Source organism: Tursiops truncatus, chromosome 19 (assembly GCF_011762595.2).
Source record: "Tursiops truncatus isolate mTurTru1 chromosome 19, mTurTru1.mat.Y, whole genome shotgun sequence".
Lineage (NCBI taxonomy): Eukaryota > Metazoa > Chordata > Mammalia > Artiodactyla > Delphinidae > Tursiops > Tursiops truncatus.
Genome location: NC_047052.1, coordinates 43,793,875 through 43,819,531, shown reverse-complemented (window position 1 = coordinate 43,819,531; position 25,657 = coordinate 43,793,875). Strand labels below are relative to the sequence as shown.

The window sequence follows — 25,657 nt, the reverse complement described above, 5'->3', positions numbered from 1 at the left end:
ATCTTCTAAAAAATTTATAATATTAATTATTCTTTTTTAAAATTTATTTTTATTTTATTTTATTTTTTTGGCCACACAGCATGTGGAATCTTAGTTACCTGACCAGGGACTGAACCCATGCCCCCTGCATTGGAAGCATGGAGTCTTAACCACTGGACTGCCAAGGAAATCCCTATAATATTAATTATTCTAAGGATTAAAATTATACACTTATTTCTAAAGACACTGGAAAGCCATCTGACATTAACTCAGCACTCATTATTTATAAAAAAAAGCACTCAAAATAATAGGAATATACAGTTACTTCCTTAACATGATAAAAAGTGTATTTCTTAGCCCAAAAGCTAGATTTAACTTAGTGAAGAAACACTGGGAGCATGAGGAGACTTAGGAACTGTTCTAAAAATTGATTGTAGTGGTAGTTACATAACTATATATGTTTATTCAAATGCCTAAAACTGGATACTAAAAAGAGTGAATTTTAATGTATGTCAATTATATATTCATCAATAAACTGAATTTTTTAAAGTATAAAAATGTAAACACAAAAAACATGTAGATTCCCACTAACTTATAAAAATAATGCAATCCTCAGGGAGTATGTGGAAAATTTCTGTACCTTCCATTGAATTTTGCTGTGAATGGAGACTATGAATGAAGTCCATTTAAAAAAAAAATGAATGTAAAGTGTCTTGTCCCTCTAACTCACCTATATTCTACTTCTTTTTATTTGTTCTGAAATATTTAATTATGAACTCTAAAAGTCATTTTTCTTTTTGCCCAAACTCTGTTCCAAAAATTAATTTGTAATGGCTTACTTTAGTCACCAGATTATCACCTAGAATGGAAAAAGCCTGTAGGTCAGAGATATAAGTGGCCTAATGCAATGCAATAATGCTACACTGATTCGAATTAAGGATCAACACTACACTTTAAATCCATTTGTGTAAATGGCTTTTAAGTATATGTTCTATTATTTTAAAAATTTTTTTAATTAATTAATTTATTTTTGCCTGCATTGGGTCTTCATTGCTGTGAGCGGGCTTTCTCTAGTTGCAGTAAGTGGGGGGTACTCTTTGTTGTGCTGCGCAGACTCCTCATTATGGTGGCTTCTCTTGTTGTGGACCATGGGCTCTAGGCATGTTGGCTTCAGAAGTTGTGGCATGTGGGCTCAGTAGTTGTGGCACACGGTCTTAGTTGCTCCGTGGCATGTGGGATCTTCCCGGGCCAGGGCTCGAACCCGTGTCCCCTGCATTGGCAGATGAATTCTAAACCACTGAGCCATCAGGGAAGCCCTTAAGTATATGTTTTAAAAGGATTAGTGAAATATTTTTGTTTGGGGTTTTCTACACAAATATATAGCTACTACTGAAAAACTGGGGTAACTGACACCCTAAATCCAGGTAAACCTCCACGAGATTACACTACACAGTCCCTATTTCTTAGGGTGACACAAGCAGACCCCAAAACATGGGAAGTCTGGAGGATGTCTCAGCAGGGCAACCAAAGAGATCAGGATATGACTCCACCTGAGCTGCAAAATTCTGAGACCTCCTGGATGAAGTGCTGCTCCTGCTTTGGAGAAAGCAGCTTTCAGAGAAATCAGCACCATGTGGTTCCTTCCTGAGAGATCCCAAAAGCATAAGAGGGGTGGCCATAAGGTGGCTTGCAGTTTTAACTGATACTCTGTGATTCTGAATCCCAGTGGAAAATTCTACTCAACAAGAGGAAGAAGAAAATAATTTCTCTTCTAGAACTAGAAAGTTAGTCTTTTAACAGAAATAATATGACAGTCAAATGATTTCTTTCTTTCTTATAATGCTCCTTAGAAAAGCAATCTTGCTGTAAGATCCAACAGATGCATTTTATGCAAACAGAGAGGTAGAATAAAATTAACACAATCCAAATTAAAAATACCAATGAATTTATTTTTTCCTAGAATTAGACATGTTAATTCAAGAATCTATATGGAGAAATAACCAATAATTTTTTAAAAACTGGAAAAGAAGACTAATAAGAAGGGAATACTCCAAAGGTTAGTAGAGGCACACTAAAAAGCTCCAGTAATCATACAGGGACTTCCCTGGTGGTCTAGTGGTAAACAATCCACCTTCCAATGAGGGGACGCAGGTTTGATCCCTGGTCAGAGAACTAAGATCTCACATGCCACGGGACAACTAAGCCTGTGCACGACAACTACTGAGCACGTGCGCCTCAAATAGAGAGGCTGTGTGTCACTAACTACAGAGCCCACGTGCCCTGGAGCCTGCACACCACAACTAGAGAGAAGCCCAAGTGACGCAACAAAGAGCCTGCGAGCCACAACAAAAAGATCCCACATGCCTTAACGAAGATCCTGTGTGCCTGCAACTAACACCTGAAGCAATCAAAATAAATTACAATACATACTTTAAAAAAAATAAAAAATAACAAAAATAATATTGACATTGATGACAAAAAACTGCATTAAAATATTAAAAAATTTTCAGGTTAAACATATTGTTGAGAAGCAAGAAGAACTATAATCCTGCAGCCTGTGGAACAAAAACCACATTCACAGAAAGATAGACAAAATGAAAAGGTAGAGGGCTATGTACCAGATGAAGGAACAAGATAAAACACCAGAAAAACAACTAAATGAAGTGGAGATAGGCAACCTTCCAGCAAAAGAATTCAGAATAATGATAGTGAAGATGATGCAGGACCTTGGAAAAAGAATGGAGGCAAAGATCGAGAAGATACAAGAAATGTTTAACAAAGATTTAGAAGAATTAAAGAACAAACAAACAGAGATGAACAATACAATAATTGAAATGAAAGATACACTAGAAGGAATCAATAGCAGAACAACTGAAGCAGAAGAACGGATAAGTGACCTGGAAGACAGAATGGAAGAATTCACTGCTGTGGAACAGAATAAAGAGAAAAGAATGAAAAGAAATGAAGACAGCCTAAGAGACCTCGAGGACACCATTAAATGCAACAACATTCGCATTATAGGGGTCCCAGAAGGAGAAGAGAGAGAGAAAGGACCCAAGAAAATATTTGAAGAGATTATAGTCAAAAACTTCCCTAACATGGGAAAGGAAATGGTCACCCAATTCCGGGAAGTGCAGAGAGTCCCATACAGGATAAACCCAAGGAGAAATACGCTGAGACACATAGTAATCAAATTGGCAAAAATTAAAGACAAAGAAAACTTACTGAAAGCAGCAAGGGAAAAATGACAAATAACATACAAGGGAACTCCCATAAGGTTAACAGCTGCTTTCTCAGCAGAAACTCTACAAGCCAGAAGGGAGTGGCATGATACACTTAAAGTGATGAAACCTACAACCAAGATTACTCTACCCAGCAATGATCTCATTCAGATTCGGTGGAGAAAACAAAAGTTTTACAGACAAGCAAAAGCTAAGAGAATTCAGCACCACCAAACCAGCTCTACAACAAATGCTAAAGGAACTTCTCTAAGTGGGAAACACAAGAGAAGAAAAGGACCTACAAAAACAAACCCAAAACAATTAAGAAAATGGTCATAGGTACATATCGATAATTACCTTAAACGTGAATGGATTAAATGCTCCAACCAAAAGACACAGGCTTGCTGAATGGATACAAAAACAAGACTCATATATATGCTGTATACAAGAGACCCACTTCAGACCTACGGACACATAGAGACTGAAAGTGAGGGGATGGAAAAAGATATTCCATGCAAATGGAAATCAAAAGAAAGCTAGCAATACTCGTAACAGAGAAAATAGACTTTAAAATAAAGAATGTTACAAGAGACAAGGAAGGACACTACGTAATGATCAAGGGATCAATCCAATAAGAAGATATAACAATTATTAATATATATGCATCCAACATAGGAGCACCTCAATACATAAGGCAACTGCTAACAGCTATAAAAGAGGAAATCGACAGTAACACTATAACAGTGAGGGACTTTAACACCTCACTTACACCAATGGGCAGATCATCCAAAATGAAAATAAATAAGGAAACAGAAGCTTTAAATGACACAATAGACCAGATAGATTTAATTGATATTTATAAGACATTCCATCCAAAAACAGCAGATTACACTTTCTTCTAAAGTGTGCACGGAACATTCTCCAGGATAGATCACGTCATGGGTCACAAATCAAGCCTCAGTAAATTTAAGAAAATTGAAATCATATCAAGCATCTTTTCTAACCACAACGCTATGCGATTAGAAATCTATTACAGGGAAAAAAACGTAAAAAACACAAACACATGGAGCCTAAACAATACGTTACTAAATAACCAGGAGATCACTGAAGAAATCACAGAGGAAATCAAAAAATACCTAGAGACAAATGACAATGAAAACACGACGATCCAAAACCTATGGGATGCGGCAAAAGCAGTTCTAAGAGGGAAGATTATAGCTATACAAGCCTACCTCAAGAAACAAGAAAAATCTCAAATAAACAATCTAACCTTACACCTAAAGGAACTAGAGAAAGAAGAACAAAACAACCCAAAGTTAGCAGAAGGAAAGAAATCATAAAGATCAGAGCAGAAATAAATGAAATAGAAACAAAGAAAACAGTAGCAAGGATCAATAAAACTAACAGCTGGTTCTTTGAGAAGATAAACAAAATTGATAAACCATTAGCCAGACTCATCAAGAAAAAGAGGAAGAGGACTCAAATCAGTAAAATTAGAAATGAAAAAGGAGAAGTTAAACAGACACCACAGAAATACAAAGCATCCTAAGAGACTACTACAAGCAACTCTATGCCAATAAAATGGACAACCTGGAAGAAATGGACAAATTCTTAGAAAGGTATAACCTTCCAAGACTGAACCAGGAATAAATAGAAAAAATATGAACAGACCAATCACAAGTAATGAAATTGAAACTGTGATTAAAAATCTTCTAACAAACAAAAGTCCAGGACCAGATGGCTTCACAGATGAATTCTATCAAACATTTAGAAAAGAGCTAACACCCATCCTTCTCAAACTCTTCCAAAAATTGCAGTGGAAGGAACACTCCCAAACTCATTCTATGAGGCCACCGCCACCCTGATACCAAAACCAGACAAAGATACTACAAGAAAAGAAAGTTACAGACCAATATCACTGATGGATATAGATATAAAAATCCTCAACAAAATACTAGCAAACAGAATCCAACAACACGTTAAAAGGATCATACACCATGATCAAGTGGGATTTATCCCAGGGATGCAAGAATTCTTCAGTATATGCAAATCAATCAATGTGATACACCATATTAACAAATTGAAGAACGAAAACCATATGATCATCTCAACAGATGCAGAAAATGCTTTTGACAAAATTCAACACCCATTTATGATAAAAACTCTCCAGAAAGTGAGTATAGAGGGAACCTACCTCAACATAATAAAGGCCATATATGACAAACCCACAGCAAACATCATTCTCCATGGGGAAAAACTGAAAGCATTTCCTCTAAGAGCAGGAACAAGACAAAGATGTCCACTCTCACCATTACTATTCAACATAGTTTTGGAAGTCCTACCCATGGCAATCAGAGAAGAAAAAGAAATAAAAGGAATACAAATTGGAAAAGAAGTAGTAAAACTCTCACTCTTTGCAGATGACATGATACTATACATAGAGAATCCTAAAGATGCTACCAGAAAACTACTAGAGCTAATCAATGAATCTGGTAAAGTTGCAGGATACAAAATTAATGCACAGTAATCTCTTGCATTCCTATACACTAATGATGAAAAATCTGAAAGAGAAATGAAGGAAACAGTCCCATTTACCACCGCAACAAAAAGAATAAACTGCCTAGGAATAAACCTACTGAGGGAGACAAAAGACCTGCATGCAGAAAACTATAAGACACTGATGAAAGAAATTAAAGATGATACCAACAGATGGAGAGATATACCATGTTCTTGGATTGGAAGAATCAACATTGTGAAAATGACTGTACTACCCAAAGCAATCTACAGATTCAAAGCAATCCTTAACAAATTACCAATGGCATTTTTGCGGAACTAGAACAAAAAATCTTTAAATTTGCATGGAGACACAAAAGACCCCGAAGAGCCAAAGCAGTCTTGAGGGAAAAAAACGGAGCTGCAGGAATCAGACTCCCTGACTTCAGACTATACTACAAAGCTAGAGTAATCAAAACAATATGGTACTAGCACAAAAACAGAAATACAGATCAATGGAACACGATAGAAAGCACAGAGATAAACCCACTCACCTATGGTCAACTAATCTATGACAAAGTCGGCAAGGATATACAAAGGAGACAAGGATATACAATGGAGAAAAGACAGTCTCTTCAATAAGTGGTGCTGGTAAAACTGGACAGGTACATTTAAAAGAATGAAATTAGAACACTCCCTAACACCATACACAAAAATAAACTCAAAATGGATTACAGACCTAAATCTAAGATCGGACAGTATAAAACTCTTAGAGGAAAACACAGGAAGAACACTCTTTGACATAAATCACAACAAGATTTTTTTTGATCCACCTCCTAGAGTAATGGAAATAAATACAAAAATAAACAAATGGGACCTAATGAAACTTCAAAGCTTTTGCACAGCAAAGGAAACAATAAACAAGATGAAAAGACAACCCTCAAAATTGGAGAAGATATTTGTAAATGAATCAATGGACATAGGATTAATCTCCAAAATACATAAACAGCTCATGCAGCTCAACAATAAAAAAACAAACAACCCAATCCAAAACTCGGCAGAAGACCTAAATAGACATTTCTCCAAAGAAGATATACAGATGGCCAAGAGACACATGAAAAGCTGCTCAACATCACTATTATTAGAGAAATGCAAATCAAAACTACAATGAGGTATCACCTCACACCAGTTGGAATGGACATCGTCAGAAAACCTACAAACAAGAAATGCTGGAGAGGGTGTGGAGAAAAGGGAACCCTCTTGCACTGTTGGTGGGAATGTAAATTGATACAGCCACTATGGAGAACAGTATGGAGGTTCTTTTAAAAACTAAAAATAGAATTACCATATGATCCAGCAATCCCACTACTGAGCATATACCCAGAGAAAACCATAATTCAAAAAGACATGTGCACCCCAATGTTCATTGCAGCACTATTTACAATAGCCAGGTCATGGAAGCAACCTAAATGCTCATCAACAGACAAATGGATAAAAAAGATGTGGTACATATATACAATGGAATATTACTCAGCCATAAAAAGGAACGAAATTGGGTCATCTGTTGAGACGTGGATGGATCTAGAGACTGTCATAGAGTGAAGTAAGTCAGAAAGAGAAAACCAAATATAATATATTAACGCATGTATGTGGAACCTAGAAAAATGGTACAGATGAACTGGTTTGAAGGGCAGAAATTGAGACACAAATGTAGAGAACAAATGTATGGACACCAAGGGGGGAAGTGGCAGGGTGTGGTGGTGGTGGTGTGATGAATTGGGAGATTGGGATTGACATGTATACACTGATGTGTATAAAATGGATGACTAATAAGAACCTACTGTATAAAAAAAATAAAATAAAATTCAATAATTCAAAATAAAATGATAAAGAAACATTGTTGATAACAATATTATGTACTTGAATAAAGTAAAGTAGAAGATATGTAAATTTCATTAGGACCCATCAGCCTTTCTTGAGGAATTCAGTAAAGAATAAATTAAGAAAAGAAAGAGAGATCTGGAAAGAAGGAAAATCAAAACTATGTCATAACAATTGGTATGAGTATTGAAACTTTTTAACTCTATGACTAATTTTAACAAAGTGTGTTAATAATGTGAGGATTAGGGTTACAGAACATAATTTACATGTTATTTACTCTAAAATATAGAAATACTATAAGAAGAGGTGGGAAAGGAGACTTCTGTTTCTGACTATGACAGAGAAGCTAGTTTTAGACTAACCCACCCAAGACAACTGAAATGGTTAATTAAAATAATTGTTTGATGATACTAATGAACAACCAAAGCAGCCAGGACTGGACAGCCAACGTCCTGGAGAGAAAGCAAACATGTTGAATTCAGCCAACACTCTGCATGGAATTTCCCCTGAGGTATTTGCTGACCCTCAAACTGAGCATCAATCAAGGCCATGAAGTTAAGCAGAAAGTAACTTCTAAAAGGCTAAAAGTCCAAGTAGAGATTTTGGCAGTCTCAAAGTGCTAGGGAGACAGAAATTGGAGTCCAGATCCCTCTAAAGAGGAAGTTTCCTAATAATCATCCAAGACTTTCAGCTGAGACCCCAGAAGAGCTACAAACAGGCAGTAAACAGACTATTCTTAAATGGATGAAGTTGATCAGCCCATGCTCTGTATGCCTACCAGAGGCAAATTAAATCATCTCTGAAGAAAGACAACATATTGTTCAGAAACTTTCAGAGCCTCTAAAAATTTTCAAACACAATGTCCAGAATTTGACCATAAATAATCAGGTATAAAAGACTGGAGAAAAATGACTAAAAAACCAAGAGGTTAAGCAGACAACAGAAACAGACCCAAGCTATTACAAAACTGTGATTAATATTCCAAAAAAACAGGGGCTTCCCTGGTGGCACAGTGGCTAAGACTCCGCACTCCCAATGCAGGGGGCCTGGGTTCAATCCCCAGCCAGGGAACTAGATCCCACATGCATGCCACAACTAAGAGTTCACATGCCAAACTGAGGAGCCTGTGTGCCACAACTAATGAGCTGGTGAGCCACAACTAAGGAGCCCACATGCCACAACTAAGGAGCTGGGGAGCCGCAAGTAAGGAGCCCTAGAGCCACAACTAAGGAGCCCTGGAGCTGCAACTAAGGAGCCCGCCTGCCGCAACTAAGGAGCCCACATGCTGCAACTAAGGAGCCCACGAGCCACAACTAAGGAGCCCACCTGCCACAACAAAGGCCCCACACAACCAAATAAATAATATTTTTCAAAAATTCCAAGAAAACAGATAGAAGATGGAGAATTTAACCAGAGGTAGAATTCATTAAAAATATTCAAACAGAATTTTTATAACTTAAAATTACAATAAGTAAAATTAAAAATTTAACAGATAGCTTTATGGGAATTCCCTGGCAGTCCAGTGGTTAGGACTCCATGCTTTCACTGCCAAGGGTGCAGGTTCAATCCCTGGTTAGGGAACTAAGATCCTGCAAGCTGCACAGAGCAGCCAAAAAAAAAAAAATTTTTTTTAAAAATCCCTTTGCCTGACAACAGAGCCTAAAGATTAAAAAAAAAAAATTTTAACAGATAGCTTTAACAGGGCTTCCCTGGTGGCGCAGTGGTTGAGAGCCCGCCTGCTGATGCAGGGGACACGGGTTTGTGCCCCGGTCTGGGAAGATCCCACATGCTGCAGAGCAGCTGGGCCCGTGAGCCATGGCCGCTGAGCCTGTGCGTCCGGAGCCTGTGCTCTGCAATGGGAGAGGCCACAACAGTGAGAGGCCCGCATACCGCAAAAAAAAAAAAAAAGAAAAATACTTGATTAATCCAAAAATAGGCAGGAGATGGAAAAAAGGAAGAAAGGACATGTTGAATAAACAGAAAAAACTAGGAAGACAGTAGATTTAAGCCCAAATATATAAGAAAATTACTTAAATGTAGATGGATAAAATATACCAATTAAAAGACAAAGATGCTCCTTATCTACATAGGGGGGAGGAGGCTGTGTGAGGAGTCCAATCTGGGTAAAGAGGACATCCACTTGTGGGGGCAGCCTTGTATAGGTTGTTCGGGAGTTCCAGTGAGAAGAGGAGAGGATCCAGACAGAGGAGCAGCCCAGTATCTTCTGGACAAACCCACCATGAGCCTAATATCTGTCATTCCACCAGTACCATTCAAATCAAAAACATTATCAGGGACTTCCCTGGTGGCACAGTGGTTAAGAATCCACCTGCCAATGCAGGGGACACGGGTTCGAGCCCTGGTCTGGGAAGATCCCACATGCCACGGAGCAACTAAGCCCATGGGTCACAACTACTGAGCCTGCGCTCTAAAGCCTACGAGCCACTTCTACTGAGCCCTCATGCCACAACTACTGAAGCCCCCGTGCCTGGAGCCCATGCTTCACAACAGGAGAGGCCACTGCAATGAGAAGCCTGTGCACCGCAACAAGGAGTAGCCCCCACTCGCTGCAACTAGAGAAAGCCCACATGCAACAACAAAGACCCAATGCAGCCATAAATATAAATTAATTAATTAATTAAAAACCACTACCATATTCCACTGGGACAAATGAAATAGCCTCCTAACTGGTCTTCCTACTATCCATTTTGCCCCCATTCGATCTATTCTCCATAGAGTGATAATTATAAAATAAACCAGCTCATGTCATTCCCCTGCTCAGAAACCTCCAATGCCTTTCTATCACACTTCAAAATCACATGCCAGGAGTTCCCTGGTGGCCTAGGGGTTAGGATTTCAGGCTTTCACTGCTGTGGCCCGGGTTCAATCCCTGGTTGGGGAACTGAGATCTGGCAAGCGGTGCAACAGGGCAAAAAATAAAAATAAAGTCACATGCCTTCCCCTATGACATACAAACGTTTACAAGATTTAGCCCTTGCCTAACTTACTGACTTCATCTTGTCACTCTACTTTTCACTTACCTTTTGAGTAATCATCCTGGTCTTCTTGCTGTTCCTCAAACATCAAAGCCTTTTTTCCTCCGACCCAAGACCTCTGCATTTACTGTTCCATTAGGACTGCTCTTGCTTCTTGCTTTAGATATTCATATGGTTTGAGCTCTTTTTTCATGTTTCCACTCGAATATCACCTTCTCAAAAAGCCCCAACCACCCTAAAACAAACCTGTTTACACCTGCCAATTTCTATCCCTCTTCTTCTCACTTTTCTTAATAACACTTGTCAGTATATAATATTGTTTATTCATTTACTTGTTTACTTAATGTCCTTTCTCCTATTAAAATGTAAACAGCAAGACTGCTGGGAACTACCACTCTTGCTCACAATTGTCCTACTGGTGTCTAGGACAGTGCTTGGTTCAGACTGGGCACACAAGTATTTGCCGAATAAATGAACCAACATATTTTTAGGCAAGCAAATACATATATATTAGTCAGACTGGAAAGAAACTTGATCCCATATAGATATTGCTATGGACCAAATTGTGTCCCTCCAAAATTATACATTTAAGCCATGACACCCAATGTGACTGTATTTGGAGAAAGTGCTTTTAGGAGGCAATTAAGGTTAAATGAAGTAATAAGGATGGAGTCCTAATTCACAGGACTGGTGGGTAGAATAGGATAGGACTGGTGGTCTTACAGGAGGAAGAGAGAGATTGTGCTCTCTCTCTTCACCATGTGAGGACAGTGTGAGAACAGGGCCATCTGCAAGCCAGGAAGAGAGCCCTCATCAGGCACAAAATGTTAATCTCAGACTTCTAGCGACCAGAATTAGGAGGAAATACATTTCTGTTGTCTAAGTCACTCAGTCCATGGTATTTTTTTATGGCAGCCTGAGCTGCCTAATACAGATTTAGATATAGATGAATTGTAGTCATTGATCAAGAAAAAAGAGTAGCTCCTCTCTTTGTCAAATCTTTTACCTATCACTCCCAACAGGACATTTTTATTTACTTTTTATTTTGAAATAACTGTAGATTCACAGGAGGTTGCAAAGAAATGTACAGGAAAGTCTCCTGCAGGCTTCACCCAGCCCCTTTCAATGTTAACATCTTACAAACTATAGTACAATATTCAAACCAAGAAATTACCCTTGGTATAATCCATAGGGCTTACTTAGATTTCACCAGTTATACATGCCATCACGTATGTGTATGTATATAGTTCCATGCAATTTTATCACATGTATAGCCTTACATAACCACTACCACAATGAACATACTCAACTATATCATAACCACAAGACTCCCTTGTGTTATTCCTTTATAGCCCAACCATCTCCTCCCCTCCCTATGTTCCTAACCCCTGGCAACCACTAATCCATTTCCCATCTCTATAATTTTATTATTTCATAAATATTAGACAATTAGAGTCATACAGTATATAACCTTCTGTGATTGGATTTTCTCACTCAGCATAATTTCCTTGAGGTTCATCCAAGTCGTTGTGTGTATTAATAATGTATTCCTTTTTGTTGGTGAGTATTATTCCATGGTATGGATGTACCTTTTACCCATTTTTTAATTGGGTTGTTCATCATTATACTGTTGAGTTGTAGTGTAGAGGCTGGATACTGGTCCTTTGTTTTAACTACTATTTTCTCTCAGTCTGTGACTCACCTATTCATTTTTTTATTAGTATATTTTGATGAGACAAAGTTTTTAATTTAGATAAATTGTGACATCAATTTTTAATTTTTATGGTTATTGCTTTCTCCTAAGAAACCTTTGCCTACTACCAAGTCATTCCCCTATGTTTTCCTCTAAAAGCTTTATATTTCTTATATATAAAATGTATACTTAGTTCTTAAATTTTCATTTTATTTTTTATACTTAGCTTTTATATTTGGCTTTTAAGATTTTTTAATGTTTAGTTTTTATATTTATGTTTAAAATACATCTCAAATTAATTTTGGAATGAGACAGAGTTCAAGATTTTTTTCCAGCTATTCCAGCATCAGTTGTTGAAGTCTTTCCTTTCTCCACTAGAATGCTTTGATGCCTTTGTCAATAAGTAAATGACCCTTTAAGCGCATGTGAGGTCTACATCTAGGGTCTCTGTTCTGTTTGTTGATCCTTAGCCAACACCATAATGTCTTGATTATTAGAGTTTTATAATATATCTTGAAGTATCTTGAAGTCATGTAGTCTAAGTTCTATAATATGCTCTTCCTTTTTCAAGATTGTTTTAGACATGCTAAGTCCACTGCTTTTCCATATAAATTTTAGAATCAGCTTGTTAATGTCTACAAAAAAAAAAAAAAAAAGGTTCCTAGGATTATGACTGGAATTGTGTTGAATCTATACAATAGACATTTTTACAATACCGAGTCCCCATCCCAAAAATGGTATCTTTCTATTCATTAGGTCTTCTTTTATTTCTCTTAGCAATGTTCCATCATTTTTATTATGGAGGTTTTACACATTTTGTCAAATTTATTCCTTAGTATTTTGTTTTTTTGACACTACTGTAAATTGACTTAATTGACTTTAAGTTTTCTTAATTGACTTTAATTTTCTAATTTTTTTCACTCTTAGTTTATAATAACACAATTGATTTTTGTAGCTCAACCTTGTATCCTGTGATCTTACTGTGATCTTCAAGTATTGCTTTGAGTATCTGTTATTTTGATTCCTTACAATTTTCTAAGTATATAATTATGCCATCTCCAAATAGTTTTACTTCTTCATTTCTGATCTTTACAATATCTCTTATCTCTTTTTCTTGCCTTATTGCAATGCTAGAACCTTCAATACAATGTTAAGTAGAATTGGGGAGACTGGGCATCCTTGCCTTGCTCACAATCTTGGGGGAAACTCTTCAATCAAGTATGATGAAGTTTATGATGTAGTATTTTTTCAGCAGATGTCCCTTATCAGATTGAGGAAGCTCCCCTCAGTTTCTAGTTTCCTGAGAATTTTTATTATGAATGGATGTTGAATTTTGTCATATGCTATTTTTACATCTATGGAGATGATCACATGGTTTCTCACATTTCTGTTAATATGTTAAATTACACTGATTAATTTTTTAATGTTAAACCAAGATAGGGTTTTCCTGGGATAAACCCTACTTGGTCATCATTTTTATATATTGCTGGATTTAATTTCCTGATATTTTTTAAACATTTTACATCTACATTCACAAAGGATAGAAATTACCAAAGGGAAAAAAATTATAGACTTATATCCTTCATGAACTTAGTAAAAGAGTTATAGTAGTCTCATAAAATGAATTGGAAGGAGTTCTTTCTTTTTCTGAAGGAATTTGTGTAATACTGTAATATTTCTTCCTTAAATATTTAATAGAATTCACCAGTGAAACCATTTGGGCCTAGCATTTTCTTTCTGGAAAGACTTCTGATAATGGATTCAATTATTTCAGCAGATATGAAGTTATTTATATTTTCTTTTTTCTCTTGTGTCAGGTCTGGTAAGCTACATTTTTCACGGATTTTTTCCATTTCATTAAATTTGTCAAATTTACTGACATAAAGTTATTCATGGTATCCTCTTTTTTTTTTTTTTTTTGCAGTACACGGGCCTCTCACTGTTGTGGCCTCTCCCGTCGCAGAGCACAGGGTCCGGATGCGCAGGCTCAGTGGCCATGGCTCACAGGCCCAGCAGCTCCGTGGCATCTCCAGGACCGGGGCACGAACCCGTGTCCCCTGCATCGGCAGGCGGACTCTCAACCACTGTGCTATCAGGGAAGCCTCTCTTATTTTTTTAATGGCTGTAAAAATGTGAAGTGAAAACCTCTCTTTCATTCCTGGTATTAGTAATTTATATTGCCTCTCTTTCTTTCTTGATTAGTCAAGCTGGTGTTTATCAATTTTGTTGATCTTTTCAAGAAATCAACTCTAAGCTTTATTAATTTTCACTTTTTTTCTTTTTCTATTTTGTTGATTTTAACTCATATTTATTATCATTTTTTTCCTTCTACTGAGAACAGTTTCTCTCTTTGAAGTGGGAGAGAAACATGAGACAAGAAACAGAGAGTTGTAATCGAGGCCAGTAGGAAGTTCCTTTGCTAGCCCAAAGATTAAAGATTAATTTGCTAGCCCAAAGGTTAAAGATTTTAATTTGCTTCCTAGGTCTCAGGCCTTTTCTCCACAGGCTATGTGCTTTTGAAGAGAGATGTGTAACATCTCGAGGGTATGTCTCTACTCTAACATACTTGGCTATTACATACAGTAATGACTTCCCCATGCCTGCTAAGCCCTCACTCACCAGGGTGATGTCTTCTTGTCCCTTCCCTTACAACCATCCAGGGCTCCTTCCCTTCATCCAATAAGGTAGTCACATCTGGTTTAGAAATGGAAGGTCCTGCTTAAAAGATAATGTGACATGAAATTATAAGCCCCAAAGTCCTTAGGTTCAGATTTGGTTAAATTTATAATAAACGATAGATCAAAATGGTACTTTATAAAGCCTAAGAGCAAAGAAATGCCAGGTAGTTGAAGAACACTCATACTAGGGTAACCTCAGGACCACAAGGAGTAGACACCAGATGCGTAAGAACAGGCCTTAAAACAATTTAAACTCATACCTCATACAAGCTCTGTTGAGAGGCAGTCTTTTGTAATAGTTGAAAACACAGAATATGGATCCAGACTGCATGGGTTCATATCCTGCCTTTGTTGCTATGTTACCTCTGCAAATTATTAACATTTTGTGCCTAAATTTTCTCATCTGAAATAAGGATAATAATAGCATATTTCTCATAGAGTTGTTGTGAGGATTAATTAATAACATACAATGCTCAGAATAGTATGTAAGTATATGCAGTTATATGTATATATACACATAATATGTGTGTATACTAGCTATTAACTTTTATTGTTATCAATTTGCTGAGAGAATAAGAAGCTTCCTCAGACATCCTCAGATTCTTATTAAGATATTCATTTAATGTTGAATGCAAAGTTCTTAGACTTTAACTTTCTACGACAAAGCAAGTAGAACTGAATATGTCTGTTATAGGAAACAGAATGCACTTACTTGAGTTTTAGATGAACTTTGTGGATCCACCTCATACTATGTAAGTTCTACAGGCTCCTCTGATTTTTAAAGAGACTCAGAATCCCTGAGTCTAGGTATTCTCTTTGCAGGTGGATAATAAAGGAGGGTTAAGCATCTACATCAATTCCGAGCCTGGTTTCTTGGAGAATGCGTCTGTTGTAAAAAACCCAGAATTCAAACCCAGCCCCTTGAATACTAAGGAAACATGGAAACAACAGAGCCTGGAAAGTCTGAAGGACCTAGCCTGCTGAACCTGAGAGTGGTGAAGTGTTAAAAGGAGGGGCCTACTTCCAACCTAAAAAAGCTTGAACCATTCCTTTGGAACAGAGAGAAAAATTTTATCTAGTTTCTCAAAACATAGTCCTGATATTGACAGAAGAGAAAGCCAGTATAATTGGGGATAAATAGCCTTACCTAGTGAGATGAAGTTGCTATAATTCTCCCACATGACATCCCTATATAAGTCCCTCTGAGCTGAGTCCAGGAATTCCCATTCTTCCTGTGAGAAGTCTATGGCCACATCTCTGAATGTCACTGAACCCTGAAAAAATAAAACTCATGGATAACTTGTGAAAATAAATGAAATATTTTTTAAATGGAAAGAGGGATCAATGATTGCATTGCAGAGAGGGAGGGAGCACACAGCAAGCAAATTTATGACATGTGTAAGGACAGTAAGAAAATTAGTATCACTGAAGCATAGTGCTACATGCCTTGAACAGTCCTGTGAGTGCAAATAAGATTAAATTTTTACCCAAAAATATCTGGAAAGGAATAAAATAACCAAAAGAAGTTCCAATTAAATGAAACAGTGCACACAAACCCTCTGCAAGCTGCATCTCCACCACAAATTCTTATGAAATATGAGGTCTTCTACCTTCTTTCCCCTTTACTGATCATGAAAAAACATTGATAAAAATGAAATGTACTATGAAATCTCTAAGAAAATAGACTCAAGTTCACCATAAAGTCACATTTTATTATAAGCATCTTCCCTGTTACGACCAATTCTTTAGTAAATTTTTAAAAATTTGCTACATGGCAGTCCACATTTCAAATGTATTAAATCCAATCTTTTTTTCCTCTCTCTTTAGATGTCTGGATTCAATACAGTCTCAAAAATCTTCCTCAACTCTCACATTCTACTTTATCTATTACTTATGCATCTGGATGATCTTCTTACTATTTATCATCCATCATCCCTCACTGAACATCTTTCCTCATTCCTGAGTTAGAGGATACCGAATGGTAAACGTATCACCCTGGACCAGTGGTTTTCAATGAGGAGTGATTTTACTTCCCAGAAGACATCTGGCCATGTCTGGAGACAATTTTGATAGGCACAACTAGGGTGAAGGGGTGTGAGTGTTAGAAGTGTCTAACTGGTAGAGGCCAGGGATACTGTTAAACATCCTACAATGCAGAGGACAATCCCCCACAATAAAATATTCTCTGGCTCAAAATATTAATACAGTTGAAACTTGAACAACACAGATTTGAACTGCGTGGTACCAGTTATATGTATATTTTTTTCAATAGTAAATACTACAGTATTATGCAATTCTTGGTTGGTTGAATCTGTGGATGCAGAACTGCATATGATGAGGAATTCCAGATATGGAGGAACGGCATATACAGAGGGCCAGATTTTCAACTGCACAAAGGATCAGCGTCCCTAATCCCTGCGTTGTTCAAAGGTCAAGTGTAGTTCCAAGGTTGAGAAACCCTGCTCTAAACCAGCACATCCTGTAAAACTACACGATGGACTCTGCTCCTATTATCCTTCTCTCAGGGGTTCCTGGAGATGATTCTTCCTCTCTGTTTGCAGTTCTGTTCCAATCACCTCCTACTCACCCCATTGCTGAAGGAGGGATCCCTCACCCTAAATGGTATGAGATGACTGAATATCCGACACCTGACAGATGAGACTGACAGCAGGTTATTAGTCACATATACTCACAGCCCGGGAGAGGAAGACACCACACATCATGCAGGGCCACACAGGGGTTGCACTCAGGAATAAGGTGAACAAGCAGGATCTGTGGGAGGCAGGCTTTATAGTAAAAAGAGGATGAGGGGTCCCTGGCCAATGCAGGAGGATGTGATGAGCTTGTTTGAATAATTCTGTGGGCTGGCGAGGAGGTGAAACCTATTAGGTTGAAGACTAAGAGGGGTTTAGCTGGTCTAGCTGATAGGGAAACTAGCCAGGTAAAGAGTCTTTTCCATCGCATGGGGGCCACATCTGGGGAGAGCAGCGAACTCTTGGTTAGGTCTGATAATATATCAAGGCAGCAATATGAACTTTTAGGCCTCACAATACAAGGTCGCAATCATCTCCCTACCTTATCCACCCAATCCTAAAAGCCTTACATACCATAAGATCTCAACGCATACAAGGACTAAGACCAGCCAATACTAAATCTCATCTTATGTACTTAAAAAATTCAGGTCTGTGGAGAAGTTTGGAGTTTTCCCTATAAGCAGTCAAATAAGACCAAATTCTCTCTTTCATCAAACCACAAGATCATCAAGGAGTGTTCAAAACAGGGATCTCCCATTTAATATTAATAATCCATTCTTGAAAATCAAGACATTCTAACACTATTTTCCCACCATTTTGTGTGGGTGCCTATTTTCCCATCACTTTAAAGCAAAGAATTATACTGCATTATATATCAATTCCAACCCTCCAACTAGCTTCACATTTCCCCCAGGACAGAATTAGAGTACACGTGGGTCAGTGCACACATGATATCTCTGGCTTTAGTACTTTCACTGTCTCTTACCAAATTTTTTTTTCTCACTTGCTTTGCTTCTTTCTCTACAAGTTTCTTCAATACTTTTCCAACTTCTTAGGAACTCATTTTACAAAATGACAAAAACAGGGGTTACATGTGAAGTGCACTTTGCAAATGCGCTTCCAAGGAGAACATAATGGCAGGCCTGGCTCACACTCTGTATGATGCTCTGAGGCCTGCCTTATCACCAGCAGTACCACTTATACACATCCCCTTTAATGATATCTGCATGCATTTCAAAACATCTGCAGATGGTTCTGATGATCCAGCAATTGTATTTGGAATATAGCAAGACTTCCTACACATTGTTTTCTGTTTTAAAAAAAGTTACATTGAACTATAAAATTTCACTTACATAAAGTTCTAAAAATAGGCAACATTATTGTATGGTGTTCAAAGTCAGGATTACATTTGGTTACATTTGGACTGCGTAGGTAGAAAGTGACTGAAAGGGGGACACGTGAATGCTAGTAATATTCTCTTTCTTGACCTGAGTGCTGATAGCATAGATATACTCAATTTATGAAAATTCATTCAGCTGCACACTTCTGATTTGTGCACTATTCTCTATGTACGTTATACAGCAATACAAAGTTAAAAAAACTTTTAAAAGATGTCAAATTGTGTATCGGGGATGTCAATTTTTCCCATATAAAACTAGGCCCCAAATCACTGTAATTCAGAGAAATATGCTTTCTCTGAAGTTTAGGTATTAAAATCAAAAGCTAAAATCAAAAATGTTAACGGGGGGACATTCTGCAGAGAATACCCACATTCTTCTCAAGGCATTTCACTTTTGCTCCTTGATGACTCTTGACAGAAGATTCTGTAGATAGGAGATGGTCCACATTAGTGGAAAAAAGGGAAGGGGGCACATAGGGGACACTGGGCTATTTGTCCCTAACTCTGACAGGAATGAGAGGAACTAGAGTGGGTTCTTGGATGGAATTCTGTTAAATAGGAAGTTTCAGGATAATATTCCTTATCCTGAAACATGGCCTAGAAATTGGCAATATTTCAAAAATGAAGAAGAAACACCAACTTACATGGGCCATTGTTTCCAACTGCAAGAACCGGTCAGTCCTTTTCAAGATTTCTCTGTTCGAGAACTAGAGTCCAGATAAGCCAGATCTGGAAGAAGAAAAAGCAGCCATGAAACCAGATGTGCCTCAGAGCTCCCAAAATGACTTATGTTAGTATGAGCTTTTTTTCTCTTCCATTCCTGCTTCCAAACTACTCTTCACCATTATACCCACATTGCTCTCATACCCAACTGGAGGAGAGTATAGGGAGTCTGAAGAAATCCAAGCCCTGACAAAACTCAGCTAAACAATAATGATCTTTGTACAGAGCCCAGATACTTTAGCGGGAGGATTTCTATCCAGTTCCCCATCTGGCAGTGTGGATCTGGTCCTGACACTGGATTCCTCAGACTTGTCCTGAGCAGCATCTCCCCTTTCCAGTACAATTTTTTCAGGGCTGAGAAAGGGCCACACCATCCACACAGAGCCTCCTATGAGCCCCAGGATCCTGCCTGAACCTCCTAAACACAAAGACTGAAAACCACACAGATCGGGCCTGGCAGCTCCTGACACTGTAAAGCTGCACTGGTCTTTCCCCAGCCCGGACAACTCACTACTCTGTTTCCCAGTCAGAACCTCTCACACCATGACGTCCTTTTCCACCCCCTCTTTCAGTAGAGGATTCATGATTGTTGCAGTTAGTCAACAACAAACATTCATTGAGAAATTTCTTGTGATGGCTGCTTTAGGTACATCACTCAGCATTGTTCTGCAAAGTAGTTCCTCTCTCCTTTCCATAGTTCAGAAAACTGATGCTCAGGGGTCAGATCATTTGCCCAGATTCAGTTATTAAGTGGCAGAGCTTTGTTTTGAGTCCACATTTCTCTAACTAAAAAGCCATCTTTCAACTTTGGTTTTTGCCTCTGAAGGGTAGAATTTCTACTTCACTGAGAGAAACCTGAGCAAGGGCAATTCACTAAAAAATAGAAATAACCTTTCAAAAGATACTAGACCTCACTCTAATTAACAAAATGTGTTTAAAGCAACCAAAAAATACCTCTTTACAGCGACTGGATTGGGAGAGCTAAAAGATCTAAAGACTGATGATATTAGCAAGGTCACAGCACACTAGGTTGGTCCAAATTTAGAACTGTGTGAAACAGCATTTAAACCCCATAACGCTGTAAACCAGAAACTCCACTTCTGGGACTAAAGGAACTATTTGCACATGTACATAGAGATGTTTGCAGAGATGTGTGAACAGATTTGGTTTATAATGAATAAAAGCTGAAAATAATTAAACTGGGGAATGATTAAATAAACTGTAGTGTGGCCTCTTGCCTTCCAAGATGGCCCACACTCTGTCTATGAAGTGTGTATCTCCCTGAATAAACCTTCTTTCACTTTACTATGTCTTGCTCTTGAATTCTTGCCTGCACAAAGCCAAGAACACACACTTGGCGGCCATCCCAGGGACTCAGACATGACTTGGGATGTGACCATCCTCTCACACCCCACTCTCTTTCCTGCAACATCTTTTCTGGCACCCAATGCAGGGCCTCAAAGGCCATAATCTTGATCCGCCTACTGGGCTATGGCTCCCCTCTGAAGGGTGGCTGGGACTCATCCTGAGCCATGTAGATTCAAGTAGCCCGTTAAGTGGCAGCTGACGTCGACTGCAGGATCTGGCAGAGACCAGTTCTCTGGCCGTGAAGAAGCGCACTGAGGCCAAGGCTTTTCCCCCTCAGTCTTTCTCATTCTCCTATTGCTCTATCTCTTTGGACTTGAAAAGATCCACCCAGACGACCACCAAACATCCAAATTAAGACTGCGTGGCAAGTAACTGACAACTTGGTTGGGTCTAAAGAACTCCTGCCAGGGGGCTAACCTGGTGGTGCAGTGGTTGAGAATCTGCCTGCTAATGCAGGGAACACGGGTTCGAGCCCTGGTCTGGGAGGATCCCACATGCCGCGGAGCAACTAGGCCCGTGAGCCACAACTACTGAGCCTGCGCGTCTGGAGCCTGTGCTTAAGGCCGCGATAGTGAGAGGGCCGCGCACCGCGATGAAGAGGGGCCCCCGCTTGCCGCAACTAGAGAAAGCCCTCGCACAGAAACGAAGACCCAACACAGCAAAAATAAAAAAATAAATTAAAAAAAAAAAACACAAAAAAACTGTAGTGCATCTATACCACTGAAAACCATGCAAAGAGTAAAAAGTGATGATGTTGCCCTAACTTTGATGAAATGGGTAAAGCCAATATGTTAAATACAAAAAATCCCAGCATGTGTGGCCTTAAACTATTTTGACAGAAAAAAAAAAAATCACATGTATGCCTAGAAGGACCAGTTAAAATGTTTACAGTTGTAGCTCACAACACTCACCACCATATTAAACACAGTGTGACCCTAAAGTATGCAAATACTCCAAAGAAGGGAAAGACTTTCCCAATTCAAGTTTTCTTCCAGTCTTCTGTTGAAGAAAAAAGTTCAGGATACTCTAAAAACAGCTGTTGTTTTTCCTGAGTGGCTCTTCTTCTTTACTTCAGCGTCTAATTCATGATTTAATCATGAACCAACTCCATGATTTAATTTACCCATATGTTAGAGTACTACCTAGAAAAGGATGACGAAGTCTCTCATATCTTTTAGGCACTGATGGCAGTCTCATGGCTGCTTCCTTTCACAGCGTCCTGACAAATGGGTTTCTTTTGCTTCTGAACCAATCCTTTGGGCTAAGATGCCTATGAAGCCCTCCAACTGCTATTAGATCTTCTTGTCCTATTTTTCTAACCTTGCATGTAACATCATTAAAATAAAAATTGTAAGGCATAAATCTTACTGTATGAAATCCTCCTTTTACAGAGACCTCACAGCTATAATCTGGACATAACTTGACAGTGCTTGCTGTCATCACCTTAATATCACCCCCCTCATGATGGATTACTGAGTAAGGTGGGAAGGATTTGTTCAAGTAGATGTGATGATGAGATTTGGTATACTGTTGTAATTACTAACATAGGCTTTTCTGTCAAACTTCCAAGATATAAATCTCAGCTCTGACAGTTATTAAGTGTGTTACCTTGGATATGTTACTTAACTTTTCAGCCTTAGATTCCTCCCATATAAAATGGTGATAACTATAGATTCTATCCCAAAGCATTGTTATGAGTATTAAATAAGACACTACATATAATAACACACTAAAGTAGCAAATAAACATTTAATAAACGTCAGCTATATCACTGAAGATGAAGAATACTACATACTTCTTCCCACAGTTATTAAAGAAAATTCTCTTCTGAGCTTTCTTTTTTCTTCCACAAAAAGTTTGAGCTTCTCAGCCCCGCTCTTCCTGAGAATGCTAATAAATTTCAGAGCTTCAGACTGATAGGCAATTCCTCTTGATTAACAACAATTTACAAAGGGAGGGTATGTGGATGAAGCATACATGGCAAAATCCTCATAATTTTTGGATCTGGGTGATGAGGAAAAACATGGATCACACTTTAATAATATCAACGAAATCTACTGAGTACTTATGTATCAAGCATTATCTGAGGACCTTACATATATTAATTCACCTATTCTTAGCAACCCTACACAGTAGGTTCTATTATTATCCTCTTTTTACAGATGAAGGAACTGTGGCACAAAGAGATGAAATAAATTGCCCCAACTTCACCCAGCTCTAAGGGTGAAGGATTAGGGTTAGCACCCTGATAATTTGGCTCCATAACCCATATTGCAACTATACTAAACTGCCTGTCATAAGACCACATAAATATGTGGCCTGAAACAAACTCATGCCGTCAAAAACCTCAAACCAATTTTCAAATTTCTACTGATGTTTCCCTTCCCTCCCACTAGTAATCTCTTGTCTTGTTAACACAGAGCTCTCTGTTAAAAATCTATCACCTTACCACTCCTAAAAGCTTCAAAAGCATAAGACCCTGTCACCAATCAAACCATCTCCTATCTTTTCCTGCTTTTGACCTCAGGGCAGTGGAAAAGATCAAAACACCTAGTGTATGATTCCAACTAAACTGTAATAAATAAATCATAATAAATCACAGCCTAAAATAAAGCTCTGGGCTTCCCTGGTGGCGCGGTGGTTGGGGGTCCGCCTGCCGATGCTGGGGACACGGGTTCGTGCCCCAGTCCGGGAGGATCCCGCGTGCCGTGGAGCGGCTGTGACCGTGAGCCGTGGCCGCTGAGCCTTCACGTCCGGAGCCTGTGCTCCGCAGCGGGAGCGGCCACAGCAGAGGCCCGCGTACCATACACACACAAAAAATAAATAAAGCTCTACAGTTAGCCTCCCTGCATGAGGTTTACCTGCAGACCATTCAAACTATTAGAAAGCAGCAGCTCACAGGTGGAATTAAATGACTGCCAAATGTTCATCTGAATAGCCACTGGAGAGGAGAGGATACCCTTGGTGGAGGTGGGGGGGACTCTACCCTCATCCTCTCCACCATTCACTGGGAAGGAAGAACAAAGTACCACGCCAATGGATAGGATATTCCGGTATTAAAGCCTAACCAACTGAAGACTACCTGTAACAATTCTGTACAGTCCAACAAAATAAGATTTATTGACTCAAGAGAGGGAGGAAATTCTACAGGAATGGCTGGAATGTGATGGAGGAGAGGGATAAGAAAAGCTCTTTTGTAAAGAGCTGAATTCCAGCTGAAGGATTCTGAAGAAGTGGGGAACCATACTTCAGTGACTGCTGCTTCTGAGGTGAGAATAGGAGCGGCAGGGATTAATTGGAGATTAAGTGCTAGAAAGTGAAGTGAGGGTAATTTAGTAACTGGGTATCCCCAGTGATAAAATAAAATCAGCAAGGCAGGTCTGGGGCAACACTGGTAAGAAAGCTATAAGCTCTCAAAAAGGGAGTCTTTATGGCATTTTACAACTGCTGCATGACCTGGGCAGAAATAATGTTTTCTATTAACTCTGCAGCTTGCTTTATCTGTCTATCCTCTCCCATCCAGATTAATGGCAGGGCCGCTTTATCTTTTTTCAGTCCGACCTGATTTTTCACTCTTTCACAGGAGAAGCAAACGTCCCCACGTCTAGAAAAAAATAAAAATTACATTTCATGGAACAAAGAGGAAACATAAACTTATATATAATTATATACATATATATACACACACACACATATATAATTGTATATACATAATTATTTTCTCCTTTCTGACTCCATTCCTAAAGATCAGCAGGTTGGGGGACGGAGACGGGAATCTAGACACATTGCGCCTTTTTCGGAGCTCAGCCTGTCCAGATTAAGGACACACCCCCGCTACCACATTTGCTCCCGCCATCCACCACACACATAACCCGATGGAAGTAAGAGGGAGCCTGGGGAGAAGCTGACCCTTCTGGGTGAGAATGGCCAGAGTACAAAGACCAGGGCTGGAATACGTCTCCGAGTTCTCAAAAGCTGCCTTGGGAGGGAGCTCTGGCTAAGCTGTGGTTCTGAGAGCTGTTGTTCTGCGTCTTTTTGTTAGGGGCCTTCACTGTGAGGTTCATAAATCTAACTCGGAGCCATTCTGGGCCGCTGCAACTGTGCGGCCCTGAAGCAGGAGGACAGAGGACGCACCAGGGTGCCCAGTGTCCAGTCAGCGTCACAAACTACACAGTCACTTCAGCCCAGTGCACACAGAGGGCCGCGCCGCCCCCGCGCCGCCCCCGTGCCCATTTCCTCAATGCACAAGACCAACTCACCTCTCCGAGCCGACACCAGCAAGGAAGCCGGAAGGAAACTAGGTGCAGAGGCTTGTGGGAAATGTAGTCCCGGTAGGGAGGGCCGGGTCCTCGCCCCAACGGGCTGAGAGGAATGCGCAAGCGCAGGTGCGAGCGATTGGGGCGGGAGCGGGCGGTGGACCTCCGGACTTGGATTTTATGTATTAGTTCATAGATGGAAGGATTTTTCTCCTCTCAAAAAACTTTAGAAGTTATCTGAAAATATCTAGGCTAATCTTAAATCTCATTTTTCGAACAGCAAAATATGTATGAAGTAGGAGATACATGAAAACTGCGATTGTGGATTTGTCTATTTCTACCTTTAGTTCATTCAGTTTTTGCATCATGTATTTTGAAGCTGTTATTATAGCATACGCACATTTATGATTGTTTCTCCCCAATGAATTGACCCTTC

The 25,657-nt window shown here is 39.0% G+C and overlaps 1 protein-coding gene across 21 annotated transcripts in view; it reads right to left on the bottom strand.

Moving 5' to 3' along the window:
- ZFP14 (ZFP14 zinc finger protein) overlaps positions 1 to 25,265 on the bottom strand; it is a 35,667-nt gene extending 10,402 nt beyond the window's left edge. For 2 of the 21 annotated variants that reach the window (XM_073796554.1, XM_073796547.1), the window contains exon 1: positions 10,616 to 12,760. Coding sequence is in view for 20 of the 21 variants with exons in the window: in XM_073796547.1 (XP_073652648.1) it covers positions 10,616 to 10,694 (79 nt within the window). In the remaining variant the exon portion in view is untranslated. The other 19 variants (XM_073796536.1, XM_019941206.3, XM_073796541.1 and 16 more) reach the window with 19 other exon arrangements.
- Between the last annotated feature and the right edge of the window lie 392 nt (positions 25,266 to 25,657).